The sequence below is a fragment of the Galeopterus variegatus genome, unplaced genomic scaffold (genome assembly GCF_000696425.1).
Source record: "Galeopterus variegatus unplaced genomic scaffold, G_variegatus-3.0.2 Scaffold11453, whole genome shotgun sequence".
Taxonomy (NCBI): domain Eukaryota; kingdom Metazoa; phylum Chordata; class Mammalia; order Dermoptera; family Cynocephalidae; genus Galeopterus; species Galeopterus variegatus.
Window position 1 is genome coordinate 34,275 of NW_007737564.1, and position 17,450 is coordinate 51,724.

The 17,450-nt window shown below is 50.9% G+C and overlaps 1 protein-coding gene across 1 annotated transcript in view; it reads left to right on the plus strand.

Annotated features, from left to right (window-relative positions):
• LOC103610640 (cleft lip and palate transmembrane protein 1 homolog) overlaps window positions 1-17,264 on the plus strand; it is a gene marked incomplete at its 3' end in the record, with an annotated part of 35,273 nt that extends 18,009 nt beyond the window's left edge. The window contains exons 3-12 of the mRNA XM_008594760.1: window positions 2,241-2,364; window positions 3,667-3,825; window positions 5,881-5,998; window positions 10,809-10,894; window positions 11,596-11,716; window positions 12,433-12,677; window positions 13,731-13,824; window positions 15,806-15,996; window positions 16,253-16,348; window positions 17,129-17,264. Coding sequence (XP_008592982.1) covers window positions 2,241-2,364; window positions 3,667-3,825; window positions 5,881-5,998; window positions 10,809-10,894; window positions 11,596-11,716; window positions 12,433-12,677; window positions 13,731-13,824; window positions 15,806-15,996; window positions 16,253-16,348; window positions 17,129-17,264 — 1,370 coding nt within the window. The remainder of the gene's footprint in view (window positions 1-2,240; window positions 2,365-3,666; window positions 3,826-5,880; window positions 5,999-10,808; window positions 10,895-11,595; window positions 11,717-12,432; window positions 12,678-13,730; window positions 13,825-15,805; window positions 15,997-16,252; window positions 16,349-17,128) is intronic.
• Window positions 17,265-17,450: the final 186 nt, after the last annotated feature.

Here is a 17,450-nt window from a genome sequence, read left to right on the forward strand (position 1 = left end):
AAATAAAAAAATAAAAAAATAAAAAAATAAAAAAATAAAAAAATAAAAAAATAAAAAAATAAAAAAATAAAAAAATAAAAAAATAAAAAAATAAAAAAATAAAAAAATAAAAAAATAAAAAAATAAAAAAATAAAAAAATAAAAAAATAAAAAAATAAAAAAATAAAAAAATAAAAAAATAAAAAAATAAAAAAATAAAAAAATAAAAAAATAAAAAAATAAAAAAATAAAAAAATAAAAAAATAAAAAAATAAAAAAATAAAAAAATAAAAAAATAAAAAAAAATAAAAAAAAATAAAAAAAAATAAAAATTTGTTTTAGGGCCGAGCCCATGCAAGCGCAGCAGCTCCCCCGCCGCGGGATGACCGGTGCAAACCGCGCTCACTGGCTGAGCGCAGTGCAGCCGGTCTCAAAAAGGACAAAAAAATATATATATTTGTTTTAACTAAGAGACTGTGATTTCTGTTTCTGGTTTTTTGTTTGTTTGTTTGTTTAAAAAGATGACCAGTAAGGGGATCTTAACCCTTGACTTGGTGTTGTCAGCACCACGCTCACCCAAGTGAACAACCAGCCATCCCTATATGGGATCCGAACCTGTGGTCTTGGTGTTATCAGCACCGCACTCTCCCAAGTGAGCCATGGGCTGGCCCTTATTTCTGTTTTTTTTCTATGATGTTATTCTGACTAAGGGTACTTCTGAAGCTCTCGTGATGCAAATTTTGAGGAATTTATAACTCAAATTCTGAAATTTCAGAGTTCAGTGGTTTTGAGCTTATCTAACTTTGTTTTTGGTGTCTTGTTTCTGCTGGTTCGCAGTCCTAGCATCTTGTTTCCTGGTGTGCCTGTCTTGTCTTTGGCTATGTGTTAGTCATTATACTTGAAAAGTTATTTATAGGAAAAGTTTCAGTTCAAAGATGGACATAATTTCCTACAGAGAGAATTTGCTTTGCTTTTGCCAACTGTCTTCGGACATTATCAGTCTGGCGTCTCCTTGCACCAGGTTCAAAGCTTGAGTTGCCCTGCGTGACTCCTTGCACCAGCAGTGGTCATCCATTTCTGGTGTGCACACCTGGTCCTGCATACCTGGCCCTTCTTACCTGGTGTGCAACTCCTGGGAAGGGCTAGGCTGTGTCTGGTTTCCTCCTTCCTGAGGGTGGAGCCCTGTGGGGTCTTGTCCTTTTAAGAGTAGGTCTCTGGTTACCTCATGTGGGCCCTGGGCTAGCATTTCTGTCACATGGAACACCTCACAGATGTCCTCAGAAACATAAAGAAGCTTCTGTTGCTCCTTTACTTCCTTAGGGTTCCATTTTCCATTCAATTTTTGCCTGACAAATCTACAATCTTGTTCATTCTTCAGTCCTTTCTTTTTGGCAGCTGGCCAGTACAGTGATCAAACCCTGGACCTTGTCATCAGCACCGTGCTATAACTAACTGAGCTAACGAACCAGCCCCATTCTTCAGTGCTTTTAAGAATATATATTTACATATGTTTATATGTAAGCTGGATAAAGATTATGTGTAAGAGAGCACATATGAAAATATATGAGCAGTATATATTCTTACTATATCAATATATATAATTACATATATAAAAGGTATCAATATGTGGTTCCTTTCTGGATTTCACACCAAAAAAAAAAAAGTATCAATATGTTCCTGGTATATTAATTAATTTTATGAAGTTTTTTAGTTTTTTCCAATGGGAGAATTGGTCTGAAGAACCTAGCCCTGTTACAAAAATAGGGGCTATTAACTTACTATCTGCTTCTCCAGTTTTTAGTTGATTTGAAGTTAGAAAATGTTGCTCTTTCTATAAAGTTCTGTGCTTTTTAAATGTTGGGATTTCAGTTCATTAGGATCCTGTCACCTGGGGATCCCAGGGGACTATGACATTAGGTTTTCCAGGTCTGAGGTTTTGAGGGTCTAAGCCTCTGCAGCCTTGTGGCCACCAGGAGCTCCTGGAGGACTCAGGATGGAGGTTCTGTGTGGAGATCAGGGCAGTGCCAGGACCCCCACACTGGCGAACAGTTGCATCTGAGGTCTCTCCCCAGACAGACATGGTCTTCAGGGGCACTTGTCTTTTCCCCAGCCCCATGACTACCTTCTCAGGGCCTTCCCCTCTACTTGGTCACCAGCCCCAGGTCAGACCCCGGAGGGTGCCTAGTCAGAAGGAGGTCAGGTGGATCCATGGAGGACAGAAGAGTCTTGGAGACTCACCACCTGCCCACTTCCTTCCTCAGAATCCTCATCATCTGGGCCATCAGCAGCTGGTTCCGCCGAGGGCCGGCCCCTCAGGACCAGACAGGCCCCGGAGGAGCCCCACGCGTCGCCAGCCGCAACCTGTTCCCCAAAGACACTTTAATGGTAACTGCTGGGTGGGAGGGCAGAAACAGGAGATCCTAGGGGTGGAGGGGTGGAGTGTGGAGGAGTGATACAGGCAGTTGGGACAGACCAGGTCCCTAGTCATTGTCAGCTCTGAACAGGTTGGGGTTGAAGAATTCTGGGTCAGATAAGACATGTTGCCCGAGTGACACCCAGAAGGAAAAAGTGAATTCTTTCGGTTTTGTGCTGGTTCTCTCTTTGGGGAATGGGCAGGTTTCACTCAGTTGTTTAAAAACTATCCTAACAGGGTCCTTGGATATTTTATTTCAAAAATAGGTTCAGCCTTTTAAGGTTGCAAAAGGAGATATGCAGGGGAGGGAGAAGGAGAGGTGGGGCACGGGTGCAGCCAGCAGAGGCACGGGAAGGAGGGGGAAGCACACTTTTGTGGCAGAGTGGGACTCAGGCTGGGGTTCAGGAGCTTCGGTAGCCAGCACTCAGACCCCAGCAATCCAGGCTTCTCCCACCTCTGCAGTTCTCTGTAGCTCTGGGCTTCTGTGCTTCACAGAATTCCCATCATCAGGGTGACTGCTGCTCAGCTGTTCTTATTCAGTGGGCCTTCAGGGCTGTGGACAAAGATGGCCAGGAAGTTCTTCCCCAAAGCTCCCTGGGTTCTGAGTAGTCACACGACACTCTTGCAGCTCCTGACAGTGCATTATCCATAAGCCTGCCGAGCTCTGACCAGGAAGCCCATAAGCAGCTAAGAAGGGGGGAGATAATTCAGGAAGACTTTGCTCCTTTCTGCCCCTAAATTCTAATTTGTTTCAAGTGCCCTTTGCTCATTGACTTTGCTCATTGACACAAGTGCTCACAGGCTCAGACGAGGACAGACATGGTGGTGATACGAGAGGAGATAATTCAGGAAGACTTTGCTCCTTTCTGCCCCTAAATTCTAATTTGTTTCAAGTGCCCTTTGCTCATTGACACAAGTGCTCACAGGCTCAGACGAGGACAGACATGGTGGTGATACGAGAAAAGAGAAAATTTATTCTATCAACTGCTACACCTCTCTTCACTGAACCGACCCCCTCCCTGCAAAAAAGTTGTTCATATCAGTGTGCTGACCACTGCCACAGCTCTTCATCGGCTCTTTATCTGTCAACCTTCAGAGGCTCTCATGAGCAGCCCTAAGCTCTGTACCTTCCCCTCCCAACAGAACCTGCACCCAAAAAAGTTGTTCATATCAGTGTGCTGACCACTGCCACAGCTCTTCATCGGCTCTTTATCTGTCAGCCTTCAGAGGCTCTCATGAGCAGCCCTAAGCTCTGTACCTTCCCCTCCCAACAGAACCTGCACGTGTATATCTCAGAGCATGAGCACTTTACAGATTTCAATGCTACGTCAGCACTCTTCTGGGAGCAGCATGACCTCGTGTATGGCGACTGGACTAGCGGCGAGAACTCAGACGGCTGCTACGAGCACTTTGCTGAGCTCGACATCCCGCAGGTGGGGACAGTTCCTGGTTTCTGGTCCCATAGCTGCTTGACTCATACTGAAGGGCCTTTCCTCCAATCCACTCTGAGCCCTGGGCATCAGAAGTACAGGCTTCAAGCCTGTCCCTGCCCTCAGCTCAGCTGTTCTGTGTGGTCTGGGCTTCACCTTCCCCCGTCTGAAAAAGATGGATAGGGATGGAATTGGCCCGGGAATCTTGCAACTACCTCCAAGGTTGTCCAGCCCTGTGCTTTAAACCAATGAAAGATTAATAATCGTTTTTAGGGGTGTCCAGTTATCACCAATTTTTCAGGCAGCCTAGTTTCAAAATAATATTAGTTAATTTTGATTGAGCACTTACTATGTGCAGGGCACCAAGCTAGGCTGATTTATGGAAATCTCCTGGCAACCCCGTGAAGTAGGAACTACTATTATCTCCATTTGACAGATGAGGAAACTGAGGCACAGAGAGGTAAAGTAATGTATCCAAGGTCACACAGCTAGTGGGAGATTCAAACTCAAGCTCTCTGGCTCTGTACTCTAGCAGTCCCAGCTTCAAATCCTCCCTCCTCCAGGAGGACCTCACTGGGTTTTCTCAGCCTGAGTGGCTTCCATGTCCCAGCCTTGTCGCTCTGGGTCCTCACTCTCTGAGGGCAGGTCCTCATTCTCTTCTGCATGGGACTATGAGCCCTTTGACGGTAAGGCTGGGGCTGTCTTGGTCACTTCTGTGTTGCCAGCACTGCCTAGCATGGGACTGGGTGCAGAATCAACAAATGTGGAACAAGTGAGAAGCACATCTCTTTGGGGCTTTTAGGCTGCCCTCATTTCTTTCTCCCCAGCAGGCATTCTCTTCAGCCTCCTAGGAGGGGAGGGGACATTTCTACTTTATTTCTGTCTAGATGTCTGGAAGCAGGGCAGTCTTTCTTTTCAGGGTGGGGCCTGGCCAGTACAGGGATCTGAATCCTTGACTTTGTTGTTATAACACCCTGCTCTAACCAACGGAGCTAACTGGCCAGCTCAACACAGTCTTTCTAAAGCAAAGAAGATAACTTTCACTGAGGGCTGGCTCCCGAGACCCTGGCCCAAGATTCAAGGAAGGCCTAGGGACTGGCAGGCCTGGCAGTGAGGACTTGGCCATCACTTCCATTGAAGCTTCAGGGTGGGCCGGGGTTGGACTTAAAAGGCAGGAAAGTGAGGAGGACACAAAGAGGCTGAGTAAATCTGATCACTGCTTGAAGATCAAACAGAGGGGACTCAAATCTGGCTTTTGCCTTCCACCCAGTGACTTTGGGCAATCCACCTCCCCTCCCAAAGCCTCCGTTGCCTCATCTGTATCAAGTGAGAATAGTCCCCCTTCCCCAGGAGGCAGGGAGAGTTGATGAGATGATATGAGAAAGGCTTGGCTGGGAGGGTCCAGCTGGAGCTGGGACATGGAGCATGTAGGTTGGGCAGAAGGCATGAGACAGCAGCCTTTGTCCATCCACTTACTCCCCACATGTCATGTAACCCCTTTGCATGAGCCCTGTTTGGCTTATCTGCAAAACGGGGTAGTAACATGACCCGCTGCATAGGAGTTACATGTGTTATCTGAATGGTACCTCATTGCATCAGGGAGTTGCTATATGAAGTGTCCAGAGCATAATCTGGCATAGTAAGAGCTTGATGTTAGTTGGCCTCAGCTTCCTGTTTAGTGTTTGAAGGCCTCTGGTGTTGACTGAGCTCTTCCTCTGTGCCATGCACCATGCTGAGTGTGCTTACAGAACTGATAATCCTTACAGAACTGCTCTCAGTGCAGTGCTCTGGAGCCCTGCATCCTCCAGGTGGGGTACTAAGGTACAGAGAGGCAGCCTGAGCTCACAGCCATCACAGGCTAGAGCTAGGATCTGAATGCAAGTCTCCGACTCCAACATTTGGCTCTAAGCCACTCAGCTACAGTCCCCATCCTGAGCAGTCAATAAACAGCCCAGGAATTGGGGGGTGTGGAAACTGCTGAGGGCAGGGGCCGTGTGGGGCTTCAGCCTTTCCTTCTCTTGGTTGGCCTGCCTGTCCACCTGCCTGCCTCTCTTACAGAGCGTCCAGCAGAACGGCTCCATCTACATCCATGTCTATTTCACCAAGAGTGGCTTCCATCCAGATCCCCGGCAGAAGGCCTTGTACCGCCGGCTTGCAACAGTCCACATGTCCCGGAGTAAGTCGCTCCCCTGCAGCCAGGACACACCATCTAGGGTGCCGGCATCCTGGGACCCCCCGGGCTGGTGGGGCAGACAGTAAATCCCAGGTCCAGAAGGGCAGTCAGGAACCCTGCACTCATGGAGGCTGGGATTGGGGGATGAGGAGCTGGCCAGTTAGCTCAGTTGGGCTCAAGCTCTACCCACCCTTTCTGAACTCTTTGGATACCCAGCAGACAGACCCACAGAGGAAGGGCTTAGAGACTTGAGAGGAATCAGCTGGGAAGAGCAGGTGGAGACAAGAACTTTTGAAGAGGAGAAGATGGTGTTCACAAAAGGGGAAGGGCCAGGCTTGGCTTATACACACAGTACAGGGCCCGATAGAAGTAGACACCAAAAATAATTCGTGAATGAACTTTGGATTAAATGAGCAGAGGGAAACCAGGAGGGCCTTCAAGATCAAGGTTGTGATATGTTAATGGTATTTGTGTTAGTTCAGACCCGGTGAATGGGGGCACTGGATCAACTCATTGCCTTTGGGAAAGTAGGTGTTTGTACATTTGTTTCAGGGAACGGCACCTGGTTCCCAGGTGGCCTGTTTGGATGGGTCCCTTGTGGCTTGCTGTGAACCATTAGTGCTGGATGAACATGTCTGAGCAGTGCTCTTCCTTGATGCTGGCAAGGTGGTGAGGACCACATAACTGATGAGATCGTCTGTTTGAAGGGCCGTTCGCTGTCTCCATCTTGGCTGGCTGCCGGGGTTGTGCTAGGTGCCCACTGGGAGAATCTTGATTGGGTGAACAAACCCCTGGGACCTTCAAGCAGTCTTATGAAGCCCTGGGTCAGGGCTGGACATTTGTAACTTCCAATCCGGCCTTGTATTGAAACAAGTTTTCTCCACCCAGATCATCTTGTTAAATAATTTTAAAATCTCTTACTGCATGTGTATGGTTTAAAATTCAAATAATTTGTCAAGATAGTGAAATCCAGCAGCCTCCTGTCCACCACTTCCCATCCTGCTCCCTGTGGCAACCACCTTCAAATTCATTTAGCTGTTTCTTCTGCTGTTTAACTTCCACAGCTCTCATTAACAAGTTGATGCCACAATTTCTTGTTTTTTTTGGTTTTAGATGTTATCTAGTGACCTTGTACTCGGGAAGAGGAAATCCCAGTACAGGAATATACTTTCAATTATATTAACACTCAGTGCTGAAATAGTTTTTTTGGTTTTAGATGTTATCTAGTGACCTTGTACTCTGGAAGAGGAAATCCCAGTACAGGAATATACTTTCAATTATATTAACACTCAGTGCTGAAATACTTTTGAGTATGTGACTGTTATTGATTGATTGATTGATTGGTGGCCAGCCCGTGTGGGGATCTGAACCTTTAACCTTGGTGTTAAATATGTGATTGTTATTCGCATACAAACCACACAGTGAATACAGTTATTTTTCCTCTCCTACCCACCTTCTGGTTTTCCAGTAGGTTAATTCTTGTCTTTTTGCTTACCTGGCTCTTGTAACCTTTTCCTTGAGTTTGCTGTCTCCTGATTGACAGCCATAGAAATCTCTCACTATACCCAAGTTTCAGTAGATTCAGAGAATGGTTCCCTCAGAAGGTATTCCATTCTTCTAAAGTGAATTTTATTTTATCAAGGACTATTCCACACATACCCTGTGTTAAGATCCATCCAGCTGTTTTTGTGTGGCACAGTAACAGACGTAATTCCATGTGTGGGGGTTAGGTCTGTCTTTCTTCTTTTGGTATAAAAATATCTTAAAGGATGATAATTTTGTTGTTGTTGTTGTTATCATCTATACTGGATGAAATGTAAATTTGGTAATACTGTGTCAGTCCCTAAAGCTGAGTTGGAAAAGTTGCACAGTTTGCCGAGCGCCTCTCTTAGTGTGTCTGTAGGATGTTCCACTCAGCTGGCTTCCTTGTAGTGAGATCTGTGAAGAAGCTGGCAGAGGTGGCCTGAGGGGATGTTTCCTACAGGGATGGTCCCCAAGGATGTGTTGTTCCTGCAGGTGGGAGGCAGCAGGGGTCCAGCTTAAATTGCCTGATGCCTCAGAGGTTGCCTTGAATGTGACTTGGGTGGGTGGCTGTTCGTTTGTGTCCTACTGACCCTGTTTGATGGTCACGTGGTCATTCTGTTGCCCCTGATTGATGCCAGCATTTTCTGTGGTTTTTGTTTCTGGTGAATGTGATCTTTGTCTGTGAAGTGTGGTTGTGTTGTGAGGTGTGTGGTGAGGTTCTGTTCACCATCAAGTGACAGATGTTAGTGTGGTCTACAAAATCAAATTTGTAGCCAGCCCACCTGAAAAGTCCACCAGGATCATCTAGGCCTCCCTCACCAGCCTCGGAGCTGGGGCCCCTCAGAACAGGGACTTGGGAGGACTTGGAGTTGGCTAACCACCAACTCCAGGGCAAAGGAGAGCGTGGCATCAGAAAAGCCCCCTTCCTCCCGAAAAGGCCAGTAATCAGTATTTGAGAGCGATGCTGTCTCATGGACATAGAATATAAGGTAGAGAAATCATTTAAAATTTTCCAGTAAAAAAGAGTAAAGTATAAAAAGTAAAAATGTAAAGAGAAACGGGGAAATTAATATTAATCTTAATTTTTTCTTTTACTTTGGTGGCTGGCCAGTGTGGGGATCTAAGCCCTTGACCTTGGCGTTACCAATGTTGCACCCTAACCAAGTGAGCTAACTGGCCAGCCCCTGTTAATTTTAACTTTATTGAGATCAAAATATTTTGATATTACACTGTGCAATCAATGTAAAGAAAGTGAAATATTTTACATTCTTTTCTATTTTCTGCACCAAGTTTCAGAATCCAGTGTGTTTTCCACTCACAGCACATTTCAATTTGGACCAGCCACATTTTCAGTGCTCAGCAGCCATATGTGACCAGCAACCCCATATTCGATAGTATAGCTGTAGAAGCTTCACTTGCGAGAAAAGTGGGCTCTTCCCTCCCCCATGGGAGCCAGGTCCACCTCATAATCCCATCTGGATGCCTCCAAGTACCTGAGCCAAAGCCTTTCACCACTGTGCTCCCCCTTTACTAGCCCAGGCTGCCCCTGGGGCTGTGCTGGGCACCAGCACTCCTCCCTTCCCTGGATCACCTCTCCCAGGTGTGAATAGCCACAGAGCATGTACCCTTGGAATTTATTCTCCAGGATGCCCACCGTTGGATGTTTACTGGTCTCCCCAAACTTGGGGACAAGGTCTCAAATGAGTTAATGATATTAGAAATGATGAGGATGATGTTTGTGTTTGTAAGAGCAGCCGGCTCTCTTGGATGTTTACTGGTCTCCCCAAACTTGGGGACAAGGTCTCACATGAGTTAATGATATTAGAAATGATGAGGATGATGTTTGTGTTTGTAAGAGCAGCCGGCTCTGGGCTGCTTCACAGGACCTGGGCCAAGAAGAAGTAGGGCTTTTATCCCCAGTCTCCATAGAAGGGATGGAGACCCAGGGAAGTAATGTAACTCACCAATGTCCTTTAACTTGTAGGAGACAGAGCCCCTGCTCTTGCTTCTTGGCCAGCTTTCTCTCCCATTTTCCTATCTCTCCCTGGTCCTGGGGGCAGGATGGAGAGTCACGAGAGGGGCAGGCCATGTTCCTTCCCAGCATGAAGAAGAGCTAAAGAGTATGTGGGCCAGGGCAGAGGTGGGGGCATGGAGCATAAGCAAGCACATGTCCCTTTCTCCTGGTACGTCTCGGCAGCACTCAGGACAGAGTGGCAGGGAGTCTGTGGCCAAACTGGCCCTTGCAAGAAGCAAGGTCCACTCCTGGCTTGGGAGTCACAGTCCCAAAGTGTTTCTCACTCTGGTTTCTCATGTTCATGGCTCCAGGCCTTGGGAACTGTCCCCAGCCCACCTTTTTCTAGTCATGTATTCAACCGGTTGTCAGTGAGCCTATGCAGAGGCTACATCAGTATTCAAAACAGGCTCGGCCCCTACCTGCATGGGGTTTGCAGACTGGCTGAGGCAGACAGTACACAAGTAAACCAGTGGACAGGCGAATGTGGATAGTGATGACATGTTGTGAAGGAAGTAAAGCTGGTGGGGAGAGTGACCGGGTAGGCTTTTTCATTTCATAGGGTGGTTAGGGAAGCCCTGTGAAAGAACGGACTTAATCAGTGACTTGAGGGCTGAAATGGAGCCAACCAGGAAGATTATGTAGGGAGGGCTGGCCAGTTAGCTCAGTCATTTAGACTGCAGTGTTGTAACACCAAAGTCAAGGGTTCAGATCCGCGAACTGGCCAGCCACCAGAAAAAAGATTGTGCAGGGGGACACGTTCCAGGGAGACAGAGCTGTCCAAGGGCCCAAGGAGAGAGGAGTGAGGTGGGCTGAGGTGGGAGGTGGTGAGGGTTGGGAGTTAGGCAGGGCTGTGGTGAGTATCTGGGGTTCTGACACAGCAGGATCCACATCAGATACTTGGTTTTAAAGAACCACTGGCTGCCCTATCAGAGAAGGTCATAGTGGGCAAGTGTGGCCACACCCATCCAGGAGGGAGATCAGAAGTGGGATGAGTGGTGGAATTTAACGAGTGTGTGGAGGGGGCGTCCCCAGAAGGCAGACTCCAGGTTTCTGCCTGGGGCAGTTTGGTGGATGGTGGTGTCCTTGTAAAGATGGGGATACTGGGACTGGCTGAGATTTGGAGAGGCAGCTGAGGTGACATTATCAGCAATGGAATGGAAGGGTAGAAGGCAGGAGACCAGTGGGCAGCTGCTGGTGGGCAGAGGTCTGGTGTCTGGACCCTGCAGGTGCCAGCAGGTCTCATGTCCACCCCTTGCCCCAACACCCCTCCCACAGTGATCAACAAGTACAAGCGCAGGCGATTTCAGAAAACTAAGAACCTGCTGACTGGAGAGACAGAAGCTGACCCGGAAATGATCAAGGTAAACTTGAGCAGGGTTGTTGGGTCCTGCAGGGACCATCTGGGGCCTTCATAGCACAGCAGCCAGACCACTGGGGTCCTCCTCTGGCACCATCAGCAAGCCACTGGTGGGCGTCAGTGGGTGGTTTGGTGATGGTGACAGACCTAGCCTCCCTGAGCTTCAGTTTCCTTCTCTGGGAAACAGGGTTAGGAAGCAACTGCCTCTAGGGTCTGGGGAGGATTCCAGACAAGATTATTACAGCCAGTGCTTACACATACTCATTCATAAGTCTCTCGCCAGCCTTGGGAGGGGGTCACCAGTCCCATTTTCAGATGAGGACACTTTCCAGAATTCTCACAGACAGGAAGTGGCAGGGCTGGGATTCACACCCAAACAGCCAGGCCTCAGAGATCGGGCTCAGCCCAGCACAGGGCAGGCACACAGGAATGGCACAAGAGCCGTCCTCTGTCAGTGGGTGGTCCTGGGCGGGAAGGGTGGTCCCTGTTCATGGAGGTGCAAGATTGTGGAAGCTGCTGTCCTGAGGCTGGGCTTTGCAGCCTGGCTCACAATCCAGGTCCTGCCTCTAGCTCTGTGGGCCTCCTGCTCTGTGAGGTGGGAGGATCCTGGGCAATGGAGTCCATAGAGGCTGGTGTGGGGCTGGCCAGTGTCACTATAGTGGTTAATATTCCATTGCCTCTGAGACCCACCCCTGTCTCCCTCAGAGGGCCGAGGACTACGGGCCTGTGGAGGTGATCTCCCACTGGCACCCCAACATCACCATCAATATTGTGGACGACCACACGCCATGGGTGAAGGGCAGCGTGCCCCCTCCCCTGGACCAGTGTAAGCCCCCCAGCTCTGCCAGCAGCTTGTGGAGGCCTCAGGGAGTGTGCTCTGGGCCCATTTCCTTGTCTTCTCCTAGCCCTGTCCCCCTGAAAGATCATTCTAGATCTCCACTCCTCCTGAGCTTCCTGCAGTGCTCTGCCTCCTTTCTCTTCTTTCCTCTCCCTCTTCCACTCCCCTGGTGACGCCAGGACTGACCTCCATGCACCAGAATTGGTCCACAGACAAGTCTCATCCAGCCCACAAGCTAGCTTCCTGCAGTGCTCTGCCTCCTTTCTCTTCTTTCCTCTCCCTCTTCCACTCCCCTGGTGACCCCAGGACTGACCTCCATGCACCAGAATTGGTCCACAGACAAGTCTCATCCAGCCCACAAGCTGTTTTCAAAAAATGTACATCAGTTGCCAACTTTTGAAATTGAGGCAATACCACTGAAAAATCCAGATTTCTGGCTTCTTTATAAAACCAGGACTCATGGGGCAGCCGTGGGTTGGAGCTGAGCCGCAGCTGGCCTCTTCAGTTGAGGCCTGTCTACCCTTTCCACCTGGTCCCCTCCACTGAAGTCAAGATGCCCTTCAGCTCCTCATAGCCCAGAAATGTCCCCTGTACCCCAGTCTCTGTCAGGGGCCCCATCAGTTCCCTGCAGATGTCTGGGGGCTTCATGGGCATTCTGGTCTCCTGCTGGGCTAAGTGGTGCCCCATGCCCCATCTTCCTGCAGACGTGAAGTTTGATGCCGTGAGTGGTGATTACTACCCCATCATCTACTTCAACGACTACTGGAACCTGCAGAAGGACTACTACCCCATCAACGAGAGCCTGGCCAGCCTGCCGCTCCGTGTCTCCTTCTGCCCACTCTCGCTCTGGCGCTGGCAGCTCTATGCTGCCCAGAGCACCAAGTCACCCTGGAACTTCCTGAGCGACGAGCTGTATGAGCAGTCAGATGAGGAGCAGGATTCGGTGAAGGTGAGCGCCGCTTGGGGGCGGGGCAGGGGCTTCCAGCACCTTCTGGCTGTAGAAGGGGAAGTGGGCCAGGCAGCTGCAGTGGGACCTCCCACCTAGCACTCCCCTGCCCACAGTTTCACAACCTCCCAGGTCCCCTTCCCACAGTGGGCAGGAAATGGGTGCTCAGCCTTCCAGCCCTGGCTGACCCTGTCTCTGAGGCTTTTATTGTCCTCTTTGTGGCAGCATTTCTGTTTGCTTGGCCAAGCCCTCTGGGTCCGAACTCGCCCCTTCCTTCCTCTGTCCCAAACCTTGTCTCCCTGACTTTGGGCTCTGACTCCATGTCTCTGCTCTCTCTCTACATCCTTTTTATTTTTTATTTATTTTTATTTTTTAAAGATGACCGCTAAGGGGATCTTAACCCTTGACTTGGTGTTGTCAGCACCACGCTCTCCCAAGTGAGCCACGGGCCGGCCCTATCTCTCTCTACATCCTTAAATGTCTTCCCATATCTCCATCTTTCTGCCTGTGTCTGTGATATGAGACTCAGCTTTGCTTGTCTGGGGCTGTACAGCATCACTTGAGTTTCTTTTTTTTTTTTGTCTTTTTTCGTGTCCGGCAACGGGATCGCAACCCTCAGTGTTGCACCCGCACCTCGCTCAGCCAGTGAGCGGGAACCGGTCTGTATGTGGGATCCGAACCCTCGACGGGAGCGCTGCCGCACTCCCAAGCAGCGCACTGTAGCAGTGTGCCACCAGGGCGGCCCATCACTGTTGAGTTTCTATTCCTTGCTCCCCATCTCTCCTCCCTGTCCCCATCCACGCACTGTAGCAGTGCGCCATCAGGCCGGCCCATCACTGTTGAGTTTCTATTCCTTGCTCCCCATCTCTCCTCCCTGTCCCCATCCACCCATCTTTGACTGGCTGTCCTCTGGGCAGCCCCAGGGCAGTCTGGGGGGGATATCAGCAGGTCATGCCAGTGTGTCCTGGGAGAAGAGGGGGCTAGCTAGTGAAGGTGCTGCATTGGTCAACTCTCGGGCTAGGGCAGGATAATGCTCACAGGCTCCCCTGCCCCCAGGTTGCCCTCCTGGAAACCAACCCCTACCTTCTGGCGCTCACCATCATCGTGTCCATCGTCCACAGTGTCTTTGAGTTCCTGGCTTTCAAGAACGGTAGGGGTGTGACCCTGTCCCCACCCCCTTTCTTCTCCTCTCCTGTCCCACATGTCCTCCCCCTGCCACGGGTCTCTCCCCTCTACTCTCCAGAGGCCTAGCTAGCTGGGGAGGGACAACGACCCCAGAACTCCCAACCCAGAAATTCCCATCCACTGGGCGTGGAACTGAGGGAGCGGCTGGGCCTGCTGCTCGGGCCTGATGGCACCACCAGGAAGCTGGGCTGGGGAACTCCAAAGCCAAGAGCTGGGAAGCCCCGGAGCTTCTCCTACCGCCCTGCCTGGCAGGCTGCTTGCTGGGGGAGGCCCCTCAGGGCTGAGTGGACTGGGCGCCAAGAGGGAAGGCCCCAAAGTCTGTGCCCCAAAGTCCCTTAGGTTCTAAGGCCAGGCATAGTCCCAGGTGCCCTGACCAGTTAGCTCCTTGAGTCCTCACAACCACAACCTCTGAGGAGCCTGTGGTTACCCCTCCATTACAGATGAGGAGGTGGAGGCTCAGAGAGGTTAGGTTACTTGCCCACAGTCACACAGGTCCTATGTGGCTGTCAGTTCTGGCCCCCACCTGTATCTTCTAGGCCCTGTGTGTCACTTTCTTCCCCAGAGAATCCCAGTCTAAAGGAGGATACCTGCTGCCCTGCATCTCCTGGAAGTGGCAGGAATCATAAGTATTATTATTGTTAAGATGATAGTACCATTGTTGAGAGCTACCGTCTAGAAGAACATAACATCAGAACTGAACAGTAGCTGGTGCTAAGCACCGATAGGAAGTCCTTTAGTTGTCATATCTGGAGCACTCACTGTGCCTGGGCAGGCGCCATTTCACTAAACCCTTCTGCTGACCATAAGTTGGATCAGCCAGTGTCCCTTTTTTCCAATAAAAAAGAGGCATGAGGAGGTATGGTCAGTTGCCCAAAATCACACAGCAGTGACCCTGTGCTGTGCTGCCTCCCAGGTCTGAGGGGGAACTTGGATCCACCCGCCCCACCAGAACCCTGTGTCCAGACCTGTTCTTCCCGATCGGGACTGAGGGTGGTCCGATGGGCCAGGGTGAGCCTCTCGAATGTGCTGAGCCCTGGGATTGGGGTGGATGGGCCTGGATTCACAGTCCTTGCTCACTGAGGGCAAAGCTGACCCTGTGCAACCATGGGCCTGGCTTCGCCACTGTAAGACAGGCATGGTGGTGGGCCGGTCTCCTATGGCTGCAGTTGTTAGGTACTCAGTTTCTGCTAGGGTCAGAAGGTTACTCTTGGGGAGACCAGGGGTTAAAAAGAGGCATGGCTGACCTGCGTCCCCCAGGCAGCATCCAGGTGGGACATTGGAACGAGCTCCAGATTGGAGATCAATGCCCGGGCCTCTTGTCTGTGCCGAAAGGATGTCCATTGGCCAGTCCCTTCATGGTTTTAGCTAAGGTGGGGGGGCTGAAGGAGGTGGTCTTGAAACACATGCTCCAGATCTCCCTGACCAGGGGAGGTGGGATGGCACCACAGTGTGGTGCAGACCCAGTGTGTGTCCAGATAGTGCCAGGCCAGGCTATGCAGCCTCAGGGAAATAGCTTCCATGGTCAGCCCTTAGTACCTGGCACATGGTAAGCACCCATCCATGGCAGTGGCCAGTGTCACCATCAGTAGAGGGACCGTCCCCTTGGACTCTGGGTGCTCACATCCCAAGTGAGGACCACAGAAGTCCTGTCTGGTGCTCTGCATGGTGCCCATGAATGAGAGAGTCTTCATGGGAGATAAGAGTGGTGTCACCATCAGTAGAGGGACCGTCCCCTTGGACTCTGGGTGCTCACATCCCAAGTGAGGACCACAGAGGTCCTGTCTGGTGCTCTGCATGGTGCCCATGAATGAGAGAGTCTTCATGGGAGATAAGAGTGTTCACCCTCTTCCATGAAAACCCAGCCTCATCCAGGGGGTCGGAGGAGGCTGCAGGAAGAGACTAAGAGGCTCTTAAACCTCCTGGTTCCCCGCAACTTCCACACACAGATATCCAGTTCTGGAACAGCCGACAATCCCTGGAGGGACTGTCTGTGCGCTCCGTCTTCTTCGGCGTTTTCCAGTCTTTTGTGGTCCTCCTCTACATCCTGGACAATGAGACCAACTTTGTGGTCCAGGTCAGCGTCTTCATTGGGGTCCTCATCGACCTCTGGAAAATCACCAAGGTCATGGATGTCCGGGTAAGGGCAGGCGCCATGCTGTCTTAAGGGCTGCAGGGAGGTGGGGAGGGGGATTGTCTTGCCCTGAAGCTGTCCCCCGGGGGTTTCCCAATGCCTGCCTCACTTGCAGGACTGGGGATTTTCACGCCAGGGGATTTTTTGGGTCACACGTGGGGCAGGGGAACTGGGAACAGTGGGGAAGGGAAGGGGCTGGTTCTGGTATGGGGGGGCGGAAGCCAGCACAGCAGCTGACCATGGCATCCCTCCTCATCTGCAGCTGGACCGGGAGCACAAGGTGGCAGGAATCTTCCCCCGCCCAACTTTCAAAGACAAGTCCACATACATTGAGTCCTCGACCAAAGTGTATGATGACGTGAGTGTCCCCTGCAGTGGGCCCCATGGGGTGGTCTCTAAGTATCCGCACACTCCTGAGAGACCAGGAGTCATGCCATCTGCCTGCCACTGCCAGGCCCATGCTTTATGATCTGTGCTGCACCCTCTGTGTCCCCTGCCTGCCATAACTACTGGGGCTGCAGGGAGGTGGGGAGGGGGATTGACTTGCCCTGAAGCTGTCCCCCGGGGGTTTCCCAATGCCTGCCTCACTTGTAGGACTGGGGATTTTCACGCCAGGGGATTTTTTGGGTCACACGTGGGGCAGGGGAACTGGGAACAGTGGGGAAGGGCAGGGGCTGGTTCTGGCATGGGGGGGCGGAAGCCAGCACAGCAGCTGACCACGGCATCCCTCCTCATCTGCAGCTGGACCGGGAGCACAAGGTGGCAGGAATCTTCCCCCGCCCAACTTTCAAAGACAAGTCCACATACATTGAGTCCTCGACCAAAGTGTATGATGACGTGAGTGTCCCCTGCAGTGGGCCCCATGGGGTGGTCTCTAAGTATCCGCACACTCCTGAGAGACCAGGAGTCATGCCATCTGCCTGCCACTGCCAGGCCCATGCTTTATGATCTGTGCTGCACCCTCTGTGTCCCCTGCCTGCCATAACTACTTCCTGGTCAAGTCCAGAGTTCCCCGAGCCACCTGGAAATTCCCCTGGCCTGGCCTTCCAGACCAGGTATGGGTGGGTAAGGGTGGGGAGCAGAGATGCCAGGTGGGGCCCGAGGAACTGGGTCATAGCCCCGCCCTGTGACCCCACAGATGGCGTTTCGGTACCTGTCTTGGATCCTCTTCCCACTCCTGGGCTGCTACGCTGTCTACAGCCTTCTGTATCTGGAGCACAAGGGCTGGTACTCTTGGGTGCTCAGCATGCTCTATGGCTTCCTACTGACCTTCGGTGAGCTCGGCACCCCCATTCAGTGCAGGCACTCAACACATGTTCCTCAGCCCATTGTGGCCAGCAGCAATGATCAAGTCAGCCTGGCCCTGCCCTCCTGGGACTGACAGTCCAGTTTGGGAAACAGAGTTGTCCCCAGATGGTGATGACCCAGGTTGGGGAGGGGAGAGCGGGGGTGGTGAGCCA